At 41.5% G+C, this 15,193-nt stretch overlaps 1 protein-coding gene across 2 annotated transcripts in view; it reads right to left on the reverse strand.

The window, feature by feature from the left end:
- Nucleotides 1-2,451: 2,451 nt before the first annotated feature.
- Nucleotides 2,452-15,193, reverse strand: part of brinp1 (bone morphogenetic protein/retinoic acid inducible neural-specific 1) — a 140,852-nt gene continuing 128,110 nt past the window's right edge. For both annotated transcript variants that reach the window (XM_071902994.2, XM_071902993.2), the window contains exon 7: nucleotides 2,452-3,592. In XM_071902994.2, the coding sequence (XP_071759095.1) occupies nucleotides 2,452-3,592 (1,141 nt within the window). The remainder of the gene's footprint in view (nucleotides 3,593-15,193) is intronic.

Genomic DNA, 15,193 nt, shown 5'->3' on the forward strand with positions numbered 1-15,193 from the left:
CTAAATCATAATGTACAATATATTTTGACATATCAAAACAGTCAGAAATTGTCACACTCTTGACTCGTAAATAAATCACGAGACATGGGTGCCCTGTACTTCGTGCTAATGTACTCAAATGAAGGGCTTTTGAAGTAATAAAAGATGTTTTTCCTTTTATTACTATTACTTATATTTTGTGATATTGTTACTCTAGTAGAACTTAATAGAGTTAATATTTACATATATATTGTACAACAGGGGACAAGAAATTCCCACCATTCAAGATTTCATTCTCCATCTGGTGGTTGATTTCCCCACATGCACAACCCAGCTATAGAAAGCTTTTCTCTCAGGAGGAGATGAAAGGGGTACTTTAGTTGAATATTTATGGTCTAAAATTCAGAAGCTAATTGAATGTCACTGTTCTGTGTAGTGTCTAAGAGCAAGTTTACTCCAGCTCTAAACATGTTAAAGGGATAGATAACAGGCACTTAATAATAATAATAATAGTAATAATAATAACAATAATATGGTAACACTTTATTTGGATAGTCCAGTGTTTATACTCAACTATCAGGTGACAAAAAATATATGTTCAACAAAGTGTCACTTGCCTATTTATTACATCTCTACAGACTATGTAACCCTTACCCTGACCCCATTTTTAACCCTAGCCTGGCCCTATTTCTAAACCCAACCCTAAGGTTAACCCTAACCCATACATTGAATATCTATAAACTACTTTTCACACTATTGTATCACCTGAAATTCAGTACACTCTTTAGTGACACATTATTGTTACTTTATAGTAAGCTCAGTATCAGCATTGGACTATCCAAATAAAGTGTGACCAACAGTACATAGGTAGTGTTGTTTGATAGTTCTGTTTCATGATTGAGAGTGTATACATATTTGTAGTTGTATTGGTTTCCCCAGCAACATGTAAAAAAGGGTTAAATCTGAATCATGATATCTGGAGAGGAAAATCTAACATGACAAAAAAAAAAAATGAAAATCACATGTGGTCAAAAGAAGCTTTACAGATTAAACTTTGTCAAAAAGGTATTTTAAGCTTTAATATAACCATTTATCTATCCATAGGGGAAATTCAATAGCTTTACAACACAATTCTTATCCAATATAATATACCTTCTTTTGTGGTCTCCCTTTCTGCTGTGCTATGTTCTATTTAAAATCAACTCAATAGATAGACTTGAGAGGAAAAAAGAAACAACATATAACACAAATGGAGCATTTTTCATGTTCTGAAGTAACTAATGAGTGGGAGGGAGGTGGGCCTTTATGTCTTATGTCTATGTCAGGGAAGTGTATGGCTTCAAGTTGTCTTGTAAGTGTACGTGAATGATGAATGTTTAAATTTTGCTCTTGGTGCTGAAAAGCTCCACAAGTCAGCAGTCACAACATGTACGTTTTGCAAAGCTGTACACAATAGCATCGATTGTTAATCTTCAGACCACGATATTGCACTCACGCACCAGGAGGTACTGCCTTGTGAGAAACAGCTCGAATTTCAAACACGGGAAGAAGCGCCCCAAATGCAGGATTTAGCTTGGACTGGAGTCACTCTCAAATGACACATTCAGGTAACAAACAGCGATAAGCATCAAGCGAAAAAAGGTACACACACGCACACACACACTCTCTCTCTCTCTCTCTCTCTCTCTCTCTCTCTCTCTCACACACACACACACACACACACACACACACACACACACATATATATATATATATAAACAGCTGGCTTTTGTTATTTGACATGACTATCCACTGCTGTCCTGCTGTGTGCCTTTATGTGTCACTACAATGACAAAATGCCTCATATCTCACAAAGAGCAATGCAGATTCATTGTGGGTTTGAAATGTAGTAAAGAGTCTATAACTAATGCGCAGAGTATTTGCTCACTAGGCTATTTAATCCTTAAAATGTATAAACATTTTTAATATTAAACTGTCCATTATGTCTGAAATATTTTGCACATTTGCTGAAATAAAAGGATGATATCTGGTCTGCCCTTATGTTACTTTATTATACCTTTTTAAAAATGTTTTTCTCAGTAAAGAATGGCAGTTTCAGATATAACCTTTGATCCCTCAGAGTAAAATCAAGGCCTCTTTTTCACCAGTACATAGATTTAATATTTCTTCATTTTTTTTTCTCTCTTTTAAGTTCTTTTAGGGAATGACAGACATGCTGGGACAAATATGATACAGTCTTTATAGTGGTTCCATTAATCTTCTTAAACTGCCTAAAAGTCTTTTCATCACTGCCTTTTTCCTTTTTGTCTTTAACAATTATGCTTACAAAGTTGTTAATATTACATCAAAAGGCAGAAAAAAGGTCCAAAAATGAAAAAAGAGAAAACAAAATCAAGATTAATATCCCCTCACAGTTCTCTTTGGAGGGTGTCTTTGTTTAATTTGTAGTTCTTTTGTTAATGTTACTGTACTTCAGCAGAGTTTGGCAGTCAGGTGATCTGATTGTTTCAGTATCTCTGTGTTGTACATGTCCAAGGCATGGTTTACACGAATCATCTCACTGTTGTTGAGCTTAAGCCTATGCTTTAGCATACAAGAGAACAGGTCCAGCTGGGGCTTGCCAGGTGCGACTGGAGGAGCCAGGCGGTTAATCCGATCCCTAATGTCCAGCAGCAACAGCATGACGGACGAGGATGAGTAGAATTGAGTTCCTTGGGTGTACGACTGGTTGACCTGCTGCACAGCACTACGTAGCAGGTCAGCATTGAAGCGCAGGCTATAACCAAACACTTGGATATCCGAGATCTTTATGTAGATCTGACGCTTGTTGGGGTCCGCAAGGTCCACTGGGCCCTGTCCTGTGTCGTTGCGTAGACCAGTTGGAATCTTAGCACGACTACGCAGGTAGATGTGCACCGTCTCAAAGAAGGTCTTCCACCGATTGCCCAGCAGCAGGGTCCAGTTGAAGCACTGGGAGTTCTGCAGGCGTACCTTCTCCCAGCGTGGGTAACCGTGCTCACCAAAGGGCATGCTCCAGCCTTCTGAGTGGCTACCACTAAAGGGGTTGACATAAACAAAGAACATGGGGTCAATGCTGCTGTTGCGCATTTGGCAGATCTTCATCGATAGACCAATTATCATGTGGAGGTAGTCCATCCGGTTCTTGTTGCTCTTCAGAGTCAGGGACATGCGCTTACGCCATCGCGGGTCAAAGAAGGTCTCTAGGCGAATCTCATTGCTGATGAAGGTAGTGTGAATGTAGAGTCGTGAATCCATTTTCTGCAACAGGTATTTGAGCTCCAGGTCCTGGAAGTCCAGGTCAGTTTCAAAGCTGATGAACTGCTCACTACGTTCAGAGTCCACATTCTGGGGCTCACAGCGACCACGGTACAACTTGTAGCCCTTGTTGCAGGAGCCACATTGTGAAATGTTGGCCAAGCTGCACATGGCACAGCTATTGTTGCCACCAATAACGCAAGGGATGGGTCGCTGGCACAGTGTGACACCTGTGTGGCATACGCATGTCCTTTGGCTCTCCAAGAAGGTCCCCCAAAACCCGTTCTCATTGCAGTAGAGGAAGGACTGAACCCTGTTGAGCCACTGCATCACAGACCTATGACATTGACAGAGATTGAGAGAGAGAGAGAGAGAGAGAGAGAGAGAGAGAGAGAAGATGGAGGATAAGATTGGTCAGAAAGAATAAAAGGACAAAAGCATTAACAATGGCCAGTTAGCAAGCCCAAAGACAAATTTTACAATCCACTGCCACTGCCAAAGTTTAATGTTGTTTGTTACAGACTAATCAGTGAACAGGATAATATATTCCCTTCAAGGGGGAGGAGTCCCTTTATTTCCCTCAAGTGGGAAGCATTACTTGTTATGCTAATCTTGTCTCTTCTTTCCCCCTCAGGCATCTTTCCTTGTCATCTTGACAGTACTAGAACTTCTTTTGTGAGTATAGGAGGTGAATTCTGAATCCTGATTTCTCAGAGTGGAGGGATGAGTTCAAGGTTAGTTTGACATGCTAATGAACCTGAGCGTTAACTATGATGGATGACCTTGCATTTCAGCAGGCCAGAAAGCCACCAAGCTATCCCCAAAATGAGCCTAGAACAGATCACTTATAGAAGATAGTGGAAGCACCCTCTTTGAACCCCAGCTAGTTTTTCTCAAAAGCGGGAAATGGATTAAAGTGAAGGGTTTGTCAGTCATGCACAGAAGATTATATAAAATCATAAGTGGAGTACTTTTCAAAATGGATGGGGCATTACCCTTGTGACAACGTGATGTGTGTTTTGAATTTGTAGGAAATTAACCTTGTACTGTCGTAAAAGAAGATTCCATCCTCAGATACTCTTGCAATGATCATCCATCTGTAATGTTCAATGCATTCCAGGAATTATTTTGTGATGAATTTACCATTTTGTACCCACTTGCCAGCAAACTGCCTTGTCTACTTCTACTTCAGATAGTGACTTGTTCCATTTAGCTGTGACTGGAGTACGCGTGTACGAAACAGGAGTGAAGTTAGCTTGATATTGGATATTGCATTTCTGTGGAGGTAAAAGTAAATGCACATTAATTACTATATTTGTGATTATTAATTTGAATGTATGTTAAATATAGTACAAAAATAGTTTCTTAAATATTGAAAGTGGTTGTAAATGGTTCTTCCTCTTCTAGTAATCACAAATATATTCACCAATGTGAATATATTTGGATAGCGACTATCCACTCAATCAATCAATATCAAACTTCACTCTGGTTTTTACGTGTAGGTGGAGAGAGCAGTAGCAATAGCACTAGCTATTAGAAACTAGAAACTGGTCTCTCTGCCTCTTCTGTGATGTATTTGCCCATGTATGACTGTTGAAGGTCAATGCAAACTGGTTAGTTAGTTAGTCTAGAAAGAAGCCCTCTTTGACTCTCAGGGACCGAAACCAAAACCTGATGTTTACCATTGACGTTTTAGATAGCTGAAAATTTTTCTCCTATTGAACACTAAACTAATTTCATACAAATGTTTACTCACATACCTTTAGAACAATAGTGATGAGCACAAGATATTAGACAAAGGACACTTATGATATGCAGTCGATATGTGTGTGGACCTTGCACACAAAAAACTCCAAGAGTGTGTGTTTTAGTGTGTGTGCGAAATAAGAGGAGAGGAGAAATCCTTCCATGGAAGACTTGGCGGACTGATAATATAAATACATAACAAATGTGTTTATATATATATACCTATAAAATAATTCACAATGTGGCTCCTGCAACAAGAGCTGCAAGTTGCACCGTGGTCGCTGTGTTTGGCTAGCAAACGAGGTTAAAAATTCTGGCCCCAGTTGTTCATATATACAGCTATCATCTTTACTCTATTTCTTGTCAAGAAATACAGTACATCTACTCTCAATAAGATTTTTCCTCATTACATTTGCATTGTCTAAGGGTGAGAGCACATTGTAAAATGACAAAGGCCCAGTTGAATGTATGAGTGGAGCTACACTGTCCAAACAATGCGCTGACTGAGAGTAATGCTTTTTTCATGGGCACATATTCATACTTTTTCTCTTTACAGAACCCTTGAACATAATAATAATAATAAAAACCGACTTTGTTTGAATAAAGAATCCACTTCAGGTTAAGACATCCCTCAGTGAGAATATCAAATCTTTGGAGAAATCCTGACTGTATGTTTCATGCAATGAAAACCTTTGAGTAGAAGAGGTTTGAAACCCAAACCTAACAAGATCTACTAAAGACTGAAACATATAGTATTTATGTATAGTGTATTTTCATAGATGAATAGGTCTTGATATAATAAATCAAACTGTTTAATTCATTTCACATTTCATAACTTGAAAAGACTGCAAATGATTCCTTTGGGACTGACAACAAACATGGACGTGACACCTGGGACATCAAATATTCTTCTTCTGGCCTACACAACAAAAAGACTATTCAAAAACAGGTTTTCTGAAAACTTTCTTTTTGTTATAAAATCTATGTTACATTACAAATGGCATATATTTAACAATATGGCATATAAAAGAGAAGTGACATGTTTTGCAGGTGCTTATGCTTCAAATATGAAACTATTCCCATTAATTTTTATCGTCTATTCATTATTGCATTGGACACATAACAATCCCTCTCTTGAATTTATTTGCAATAAGTGTTGAATTATGCAGTCTGAAATGCTGAGCTAAAATATGTTCTATCATATAATTGCCTCCCTCGATAAGCTATTTGAGAGCATCATGCTGCTTGTTTTATTTTTGCCTTATTCGTTTCCCTCAAAAGCAAGTGGCTTGGCTTGGATTTGCCACAGGAAATTAAATGGAAATGAGTGGGAATGAATGCTGTTTGTTTTCACGAATCAGAGCACACTCTGTGTTTGTAATGGGGCATCAAACAGCTCTGGTACTCAGATGACATACATTGTAGCTCCCTCCTGTGTTGGAGCAAGGGAAAAAGAGAGAGAGACATAGAACAACAGAGCAGAATGGAATCTGCTGGAGAGACAGGCTGATTGAGAAAGAAAGAAACAGAGATGGGGCAGACAGAAATTGAGATGGTGTGAACAACAGTGTGAGAGGAATATACTTGATGATTCCATGTGACGTGTACATAGCACATTATGTCCACAATAAAATACAAACTTTTGGTCAGGATATTTACAAAGACTCTTATTATAAGGGAGCACTTTAATTATATAATACACAATACACATATGCCTGTTGTCAAAACCAATAGCAAATATGGCTAAATAAACAAATGTACATTCATATTTGTAAATATGCCTCATTCTGAGCATGAATAATTAAAGTCAATGCAAAGCCTGGATACAAATCATTTGGCTGGGAGTTATGCTACTTCATATGTCACTATTAATAATTTTTACATAAGACAAACTGCAATGTTCACCATACTTGAGGCAAGCTGCTACACTCATTATAGCAAAATGCAATATAGTTCAGCTAAAAAGTTTCCATACAGTTCCTGCAGCGAGTGTTAACAACAGGAATGTGAGTGGGTGTACAACACAGTAAGACAAGGTGTGACATCAGTTGGAAAATGCCTATATTTACCTTACATTTCCTGTTTTTCTAATACATGATTGGCCTGTTTTGTTCCTGGATTTATTATGGTGAGGTAAACCTAGAGAAATGGTGAGGTGATGACGGGCAATCACTGGGGAATTGTGAGGGTCATCCGGTACCTTTCTTACATTATGTAGCAGGTGTAAATATGCTGGCTCATTTGACTGAATACCTCATTTAGGTAACTGCTTAATATGCATCGGTGAAGAGGAAATTAGATTTAAAAAGCAAAAACTTTATTTTAGAAATGTTGGACTTGATAACATAAGTTTACAGTATATCATAATCATTGTACTTAATAATGAGTCACTTTCCTTTGCACCATTTTGCATAATCAATCAATTTTCCCTAATCGAATTGAACTTAATGCTTACTACACAGAGAAAAATAATGGTTGTTAACTTGTTCTTTAAAAGGCTGTGTGGTTCCACAAAGAATCATCACCTACTAAAGGACCACTTTATTTAGTGGATGGTTATTCATGTTCATCATATGGTTCTTTGGGATATTAAAAGGTTTTTATTTGAGTTATTGGATGGTAGGTGATGGCATAAATTTGGAAAATAACTATACCCCTCCATGGTCTGGGGATGGGTGGTTATCTGCCTACTAGCCTATATATATATTGTGCAATTGCAAATGAGACTATACAAGGGCAATTAAAAATGCAGGTGTCTAGGCAAAGGTGTGCAGAAATGGTTCTTACTTGTCTTGGTCTGAAAGGTTCTTTGTGGAAGCAGAAATGGTTCTTCTATTGCATCACTCCGAAGAACCATTTTCAGTTCGAGTTGGCACCTTTATTTTTCTGTGAGTAGGCGCGGCGTAAGATGGCTGCCACAATATGGCTGCATATAGGAATCGTGAAATAAAATGAAAGCAAAGAAGAGCTAGGGTCATTGAGAATGTATCGCTCTACTGTAGTTTCAGTCAATACATTGTCACTGAATGGCTGTTATAGTACATCTATCTTAACTTACACAAGGTATGAATGAACATTTATTAGCATTCACAATTATGTCTGTATGGATATGGGCATGATAAGCAACATATGGTTTGTTATGTAGCTAGTAGTCCCCTCACTAGTCTAGAAAAATAGAACAAAACAAGAAGGCTTTGCTCTCAATCTCAACTACTTTGAATATTTCATTCATTATATGTGTGAAAAAAAACACCATGTCCCTTGCATGTTTCACCAAGTGAAAACATGCAATGTTTCACCAAGTGAAACATGCAAGCCTAATTTACATAAAATGGGTTTGTGTGATTTTGGAGAGGTCTATGTGTGTGCGGCATTGCCAGTTAACCCCTTGCACCCTGATTTTCCCCTTAAATTTCCTCTTAAGCAGCTTCAAAATTAGAACGCCTATACTAACTGAAATATTCAAACCCCTGGTGCCATTTTTTATGGTTACACCAATACATTAAATGGAAAAAATATGTTTGTGCACCATTTTATACACATGTCCCTGTCATTCAGCATGACATATTTGGTATCTTTGAAAACCTTGGGATCTTCACTAGAATTTAAAGTAAAGTTCTGTGGGTTTGAACTAAGCTTGGCTTGGCTTGGATGCGCAAACTCATTTTTGAATACCAAATTTGAATCAACACTCCCCACTCATTTTGGTGCAAGTGATGTCATGACAAGCCACAGAATTACAGAACAGGTACAGATGGGAAGAAATGTGCTTGCGCCCAATGAAATGACCACTTCGCTGGTGCGAAGATGTTACTGCCCCAGCACACAACAGCATAAAAGAATGTACTAGCCACCACAGAGTTGTGCAACATCTGCGGCATTGTACTACACCCTAAACGACCTGAGCCTTCTTAGGACGTACAAAGTGCTCTGTTCCTTCTTGTATAGGGCATTATTGTTCGTAGTCCACTCTGTCTCAGTCTGTCATCCAAGTGCACTCCTAGATACTTACTCGGATACGTACGTTTTAACCACCTTCATATCTTTCCAACTGATGGTAACTGGTGTGAGGGGTGTCTTCCCCCAAGATCAAGGAGATGGTGGTGGACTTTACACCATCTCCTTGATCTTGGTCACATTGAGCTGCAGGTGGTTCGACTGGCTCCAGTCCTCTATCAGACCCTTGTATTCCTCCTCTCTACCCCCACTGCTGTATCCCACTATCACAGAATTGTCAGAGACAATTCTGCAGATAGCATAACTCAGAGTTGTACCTGAAGTCTGAGGTGTAAAGTGTGAACAGCAGAGATAGTACTGTCCCCTGAGGAGCCCTTGTGTTGCTTACTAGACGATACGACACACAGTTCTGTAGTCTCACAAACTGTGGCCTGGTGGTGAGGTAATCCATGATCCAGGCTACCATTGGGGCATTCACCTGTAAAGCCCGGAGCTTGTCCCCCAGCAGAAGAGGCTGGATGGTATTAAAAGCACTGGAGAAGTCAAAGAATGTAATTCTCACATTGCAGCCTGCCTTCTCTAAGTGGGAGTATACCCAGTGTAGCAGGTTGATGACGCCATTATCCACCCCTGTGGGCCTGGTATGCCAACTGTAGAGGATCCAAAGATTCTCTAACTAGGGGTCTGAGATGGTCCAGATGCTCCAGGGTCTTCATGATGTGGGATGTTAAAGCTGGTCTGTTGTCATTTAGAACGCTGGGGCGGCCCTTCTTGGGCACTTTGACCGGGCAAGATGTTCCACATCATCCACACCCTCTGCAGTCTCAGTGACAGGTTGAAGATGAGTTGGAAGGCCTCTGTAAGCTGGTTGGCACACACCTTAAGCACCCTTGGGCTCATGCTATCTGGGCCTGCAGCTTAGGGGCCACAGAGATGTTGAATTCAGCCTAGGGGTCTGTGTACTAGTTCGCCTAGAGGTTGTGTACTAGTTCGCAATCAGTTCTTGATTGGGACAGCCAAAATGACTTAGGTCTGCAGAAAGTGCCTCACTCAGATCTAACCTTACCTTTTTGGTCTTTGGTCTATATCTAGCTGTTACAGTGTTGCCAGATGGAAAATATAGCAATATCGTACTGTGACTTTGAAATCATCGTATTTTAACAAAAACTATTGTATATACTGAAATGGGAAGGGGCCAGGATACTACACTGAAAGGCAAAACTATGTCATAAGCACCGTTACAAGGCTATATTCACACTACTCCGAATACATATGCATTTGCAATAGGAACCGTCCCATGGCATTGTGCTATCCAATCACAATCCACACCAGCAAATATACACGTGACCTTGACTCAACCAGTAATTACACTGAGTTCAAAGTAATAATTAGCGTACATCTGGCAACCCTGAGCTGTTAGCTTCTCTCTTTGGTCTGTGCCTAGCGCCGATATTTAAAAATTGTCAGAGTGAGAGCTCTTCCTGGATGGTTCAACAGAGAGAAGGCTCCTGGCATCATTGCAGAATACAACTGTGACTTTTCTCAAACTGCAGGACCCAGAGCGGCTCCAGCTAAACGCTTGATGTCAACTTGTGTTATGTGTAATGAACTTTTTCCTCAGACGATTACCACCCAAAAGCCCGGGAAAGAAAAACAGAATTTCTGCTTCTGAAGCCAACACTGTGCCGGCCGCATCTATACAAAGAACGGACGAATGTGAAATATTTTACATATAGTAGTGTTACAGTGACCAGACGGCCCCGTTTTCCGGAGACAGTCCATTGCCGGGTTTACTACACTCCAGGCGGCGTACATGTAGACTATTTATCACTCCCATAAATTACTGAGGGAGCTTATCATTCCCATCAGATTTCAGAATGTCTATGGCACAAAGTAGGCAATTTGAAATTTATGAATCACATACACCTGGGCGGAGCTACAATTGACAGGACGTGGGAGATAAACTAAGTGTTTTGCTTGGTAACAGTAGACTACTCCCGCTGGGACGCGCACTTTGTAATAATCACAAATACAGTTGATCAGGATCAGTGATTCATGAATCACTCAGGTAAAAACTACATTACCAGACTCTAGTAATACTAATGTTGTCTGGACAGGGCCATTGGTTTGTTCTCGTTGAGCTGCTATTGCCCGCTGGGTCATCCATCTTTCTGATTGTTGTTCCTCTCCTATATCGAAGTCATCGGACAATTTCTTCTTTGAAATGCCTAGGAGTCTAAACACGGAAGTGAGGAAGATTCATGTGAACGTGCAAGGTTTAGAGGTTTAGGTGCGTGCAAGCATGAATGTTTTTGAAAACGTCTGTAGTGAAGTTTTGCGCTATGTAATGGTGTAAATACAGGTCTTTTCCACTCACTGTGCAATTGTTTGGCTTCAGAAGACGTGGATTATGCTGCACAAACTGTATTGAGTAATTTTACAGTCATTTTTTTCTCTTTTTGTAAATCTAAAGAACCGGTCCCCACGGACGTCAGTTGTTTTGCAGAAACAACTGAAGTCAAAGACAAACTTCACCTGTGTTTCAGCTGGCATGAGGTTAATGACAGAATTTTTATTTTTGGGTGAACTAATTCCTTTAAGCAGTCACTGCATATATCGCAATGTTAGGTTAACAAGCTAATTGAATTAACTACTTCCTTTACAAAAATATTAGTTGTGATGGTTAGTCTGGCTAACTACAAACATGTAATAAAGGCGCATGTTCCTATTCCTTTAAGGTGCAGGACATCCATGTTTGTTTATTGTTTCTCTTATGGGTTTTATTTAAGTCACCTGAATGCAACCCTGTTAAGCAGCCGATTTGGAAGTCCCGGATGTCGGACTTGCCCACCAGCACAAGAATGCACCATATGTACAGAGAGAGAAAAAAAAGGAGGATAGAGAGACGCTGGTATTATGAAGTGATGAACGCGAGTGTTCGGTTGATAAATTACTAAATAAATGTTTATTCCGGATATCTACTCGATATTCCTTGCCTGTTGAGACTATCTAGTAGGGATAATTACACCCTGACCTTATTATGTTTTTATGCATGAGCCAATGTGTGCCAATAAATTCAAGTGAAAAGTGAGTACTCCATACTACTTTTATTTTCTTCCTCTAAGTTCAGTGTTTTTGGTTAAGCACTCCATTCAAGTCTATTTTGGTTGATGCGCACTTCTACCTCCACTCTTACTCTCAAGATGATATTGAAAAGCCATGATTAAATATATTAGTTCTTAGTTCTTTTATTAGTTCTTTTCTCTTTTAGAAAACAAACAGATGCTTGCCTCAATAGGGTAAAGCATCTGTCTCTTAAGCTGAAGATTGTGGGTTCAAAACCAGGCATGTCTTTTTGCAAGGCAGACCTGCCAAAAACAATAGCCATATTTTCCAAAAGAAAATTTAGCCATTGTGATTTAACTTTTTAAAGGGCCAGAATTCCCACACCGCTGTCATAAAATCTTTTTATCCTCTCTCCTACCTATACCTGTCCAGTAGACTGGTTGTTAGAATGTCTGCCTACCAGTAATGATATTTACGCATTGTAATTCTAGTTCTAGGATCACAGGCGGAGCCCTCTAACAGGGCTCTATTGGCTTAACCACTCATCTAGTCACCTCAGCACACTGAAATTTGCATGCACATGCTCAGCCAACCAGGATGAGCCTATACAATCCTATGGGGCCTTGCGAGCGGCCCCTCATTCTGCATCCACTAAGTCTTCAGCGACTCATGGAGCGGCAGAGTGTCTTGTTAGAGGGCTCCGCCTGTGATCATAGAGCTAAAGTTACCATGTGTAACTATCGTTCTATTTCACACAGTCTTCGCCCTCTAACGGGGCTCTATTGGCTTAGGAGACAAAGCCTGATGACTTCACTCCCTGCCATGACAGTGTTACAGGTCAGTCAGATATGGTCTCTGCCACTCCCATCTGTCAATAGAGTGGGGGGCGGAAAAAACCCATGCCACACACTACATGTTGATACACAATTGATGTAGCACCAACCGACACAGAGGCTGGTCTCCATCGTGCCACAGCACGAGAGCCTCAAGCCTACTAGGTCTTTGTCTTACAGGTCTCGCGTCCCAGTACTGAGCACCGAGCCTGAGAAAGACCCAGACACATCCAGCAGATAAAATCTGATGAATGGACAGGGCATCGACCACAACGCCGCTGTGCAGATCTCCTCCACACCTGTTCCACCGAACTGTTCCGCAGCTACACTACATGTAGAGTGCACATGGATGGCTGTAGGAGGGTCTCTACCTGCCAATACATAAGCTTGTGATATTCCATCACAAAGCCAGTGGGCGAGCCTCTGATTTGACAGGGGCTTGCCAGTCACACTGTCTGCATAGCACACAAACAGCTGCTGTGTGCGCCTCACCATAACCTCTCCTCTCCATGAGGAGGGGGATAGAAAGCATCCAGCTGAATCGTCCCTGACCGGAAATAACTATTTATGTTCTTAGGTGTGAAGGACTCATTCTACCTGAGTGTGGCACCATTCAGGTCCCCACGTATCATCAGACAACTTGGGTGGACCGACAGGGTGGTCACTCACTCTCTTAGCCGAAGTCAGAGCAATCAGCAAAGCTGTCTTAACTGACGACGAGAAGTCAGAGCAAGTAGCAAAGCTGTCTTAACTGACGACGAGAAGTCAGAGCAAGCAGCAAAGCTGTCTTAACTGACAACAGCTTAAGAGAAACGTGCCGAATTGGTTCAAAAGGCTCCTTAGAAAGAGCCTCTAAATCCAACGGCAGCTCCCACTGAGGGGCAGTAGAATGTATCACAGGATGCTTCCTCCTAGCCCCCTGCAGGAAACGTTTCAAGAGAGGGTGGCCAAAAACCGACCTCTCTCCAAACCCCTCATGACAGGAAGAGATTGTCGATAAATATATATATATGTCGTATACACTTTAATAGTAGAATGCGCCAATCCCCTCTCCAGCAGGTGCTGGAGTAAATACAATGGATCCAATTGAGCAACTCAAAGGATTGATGTTCAGACCGGTTGTCTGTCCTCACTAGCACATCTTTCCTCAGTAACAGAGGTGTAAAGTACTGCAGTACCAGCATGACCGTGGTCAGTTCCAGTAGGTTGATGTGACGGTTTTTCCCTGAAGGCCGCACAACACCTACTGCCTGCCCCAGGCAGGTCCCCCCCCATCCCACCAGGGGGGCGTCCGTGAACACCGACATGTAGGAGGTTACTCTCCCCATTGGTGTTCCTGTTGCCAGTATGCGGGGGTTTCCCCAATATGCCAGGTCCTCCGTGGCTATTGGTGGAATGGTCACCAAGTGCCGTTTGTGACGTCAAGGGTCCAAACGCAGCCTGACGAACCATCTCTGCAGGCGTCTCATATGTAGCAGTCCCAGCGGAACCACCAGGTGGGCTGCTGCCATGAGACCCAGGAGACGCATAACGGTCTCACTCTCGCTGAACCGCCTCCACTACAGCCGTCTGTCTGGGTTCCGACAGACGCGCTCGCAGTTTGGCCGAGTCGAGCTGCACTCCCAGATAAACTGCCTGTTGGCATGGAACGGGTGTGCTTTTTTTCCAAATGATGGCGAAACCTAACTTGATTAGGTGCTGCACCAATTGTTCTTTCGAACGGGCCGTGAGAATGAGGTCGTCCAAGTAGAAGAAGACACGTATTCCCCCGTCAGCGTAACGGTTTGAGCGCTGTATCGAGGACTTGCGGGGAGCCAGAGAGTAGCCGCACGGTAGTCTGTTGTACTCGAAGGCTACTCCCTGAAAGGCAAAACGCTGGAATTTCCTGTCTCTCGGCACCACTGGGACATGAAAGTACATCTCTTTTAAATCCACTGTGGTGAACCAATCGCCTGACTGTACCAATTCCAGCATGTTTTTTTGTTGTTGTTTTTTTTTTCACTGTAAACATGCGGAATGGTCTCTGAGTGATGCCCTGTCACTGTCTGTAGCCTCGTTTCCGCTCTCACATAGCTGTTCTCTGATACAACCGCAACCTGCTCTATAGCAGCACTGGCGTTAGTAACAGAGAACGGCGTTCTCTTCATAGACAGTCCTCTCCTACGTCCGCTCGCCTCGAGGAGGCAGTGATGATGTCAGCAGGATTGCCCAATGAGCGAGGGTCAAGTCATTTGAATTTTCACTCACTCTAGCTCCACAGGCGATGACCGGCCACTCGGAAATCAAGCCCCTGAGAGACATAATGGTGGGCTTCAATCTCCCTTGGGCTTGCCTCT

Source organism: Centroberyx gerrardi, chromosome 2 (genome assembly GCF_048128805.1).
Source record: "Centroberyx gerrardi isolate f3 chromosome 2, fCenGer3.hap1.cur.20231027, whole genome shotgun sequence".
Lineage (NCBI taxonomy): Eukaryota > Metazoa > Chordata > Actinopteri > Beryciformes > Berycidae > Centroberyx > Centroberyx gerrardi.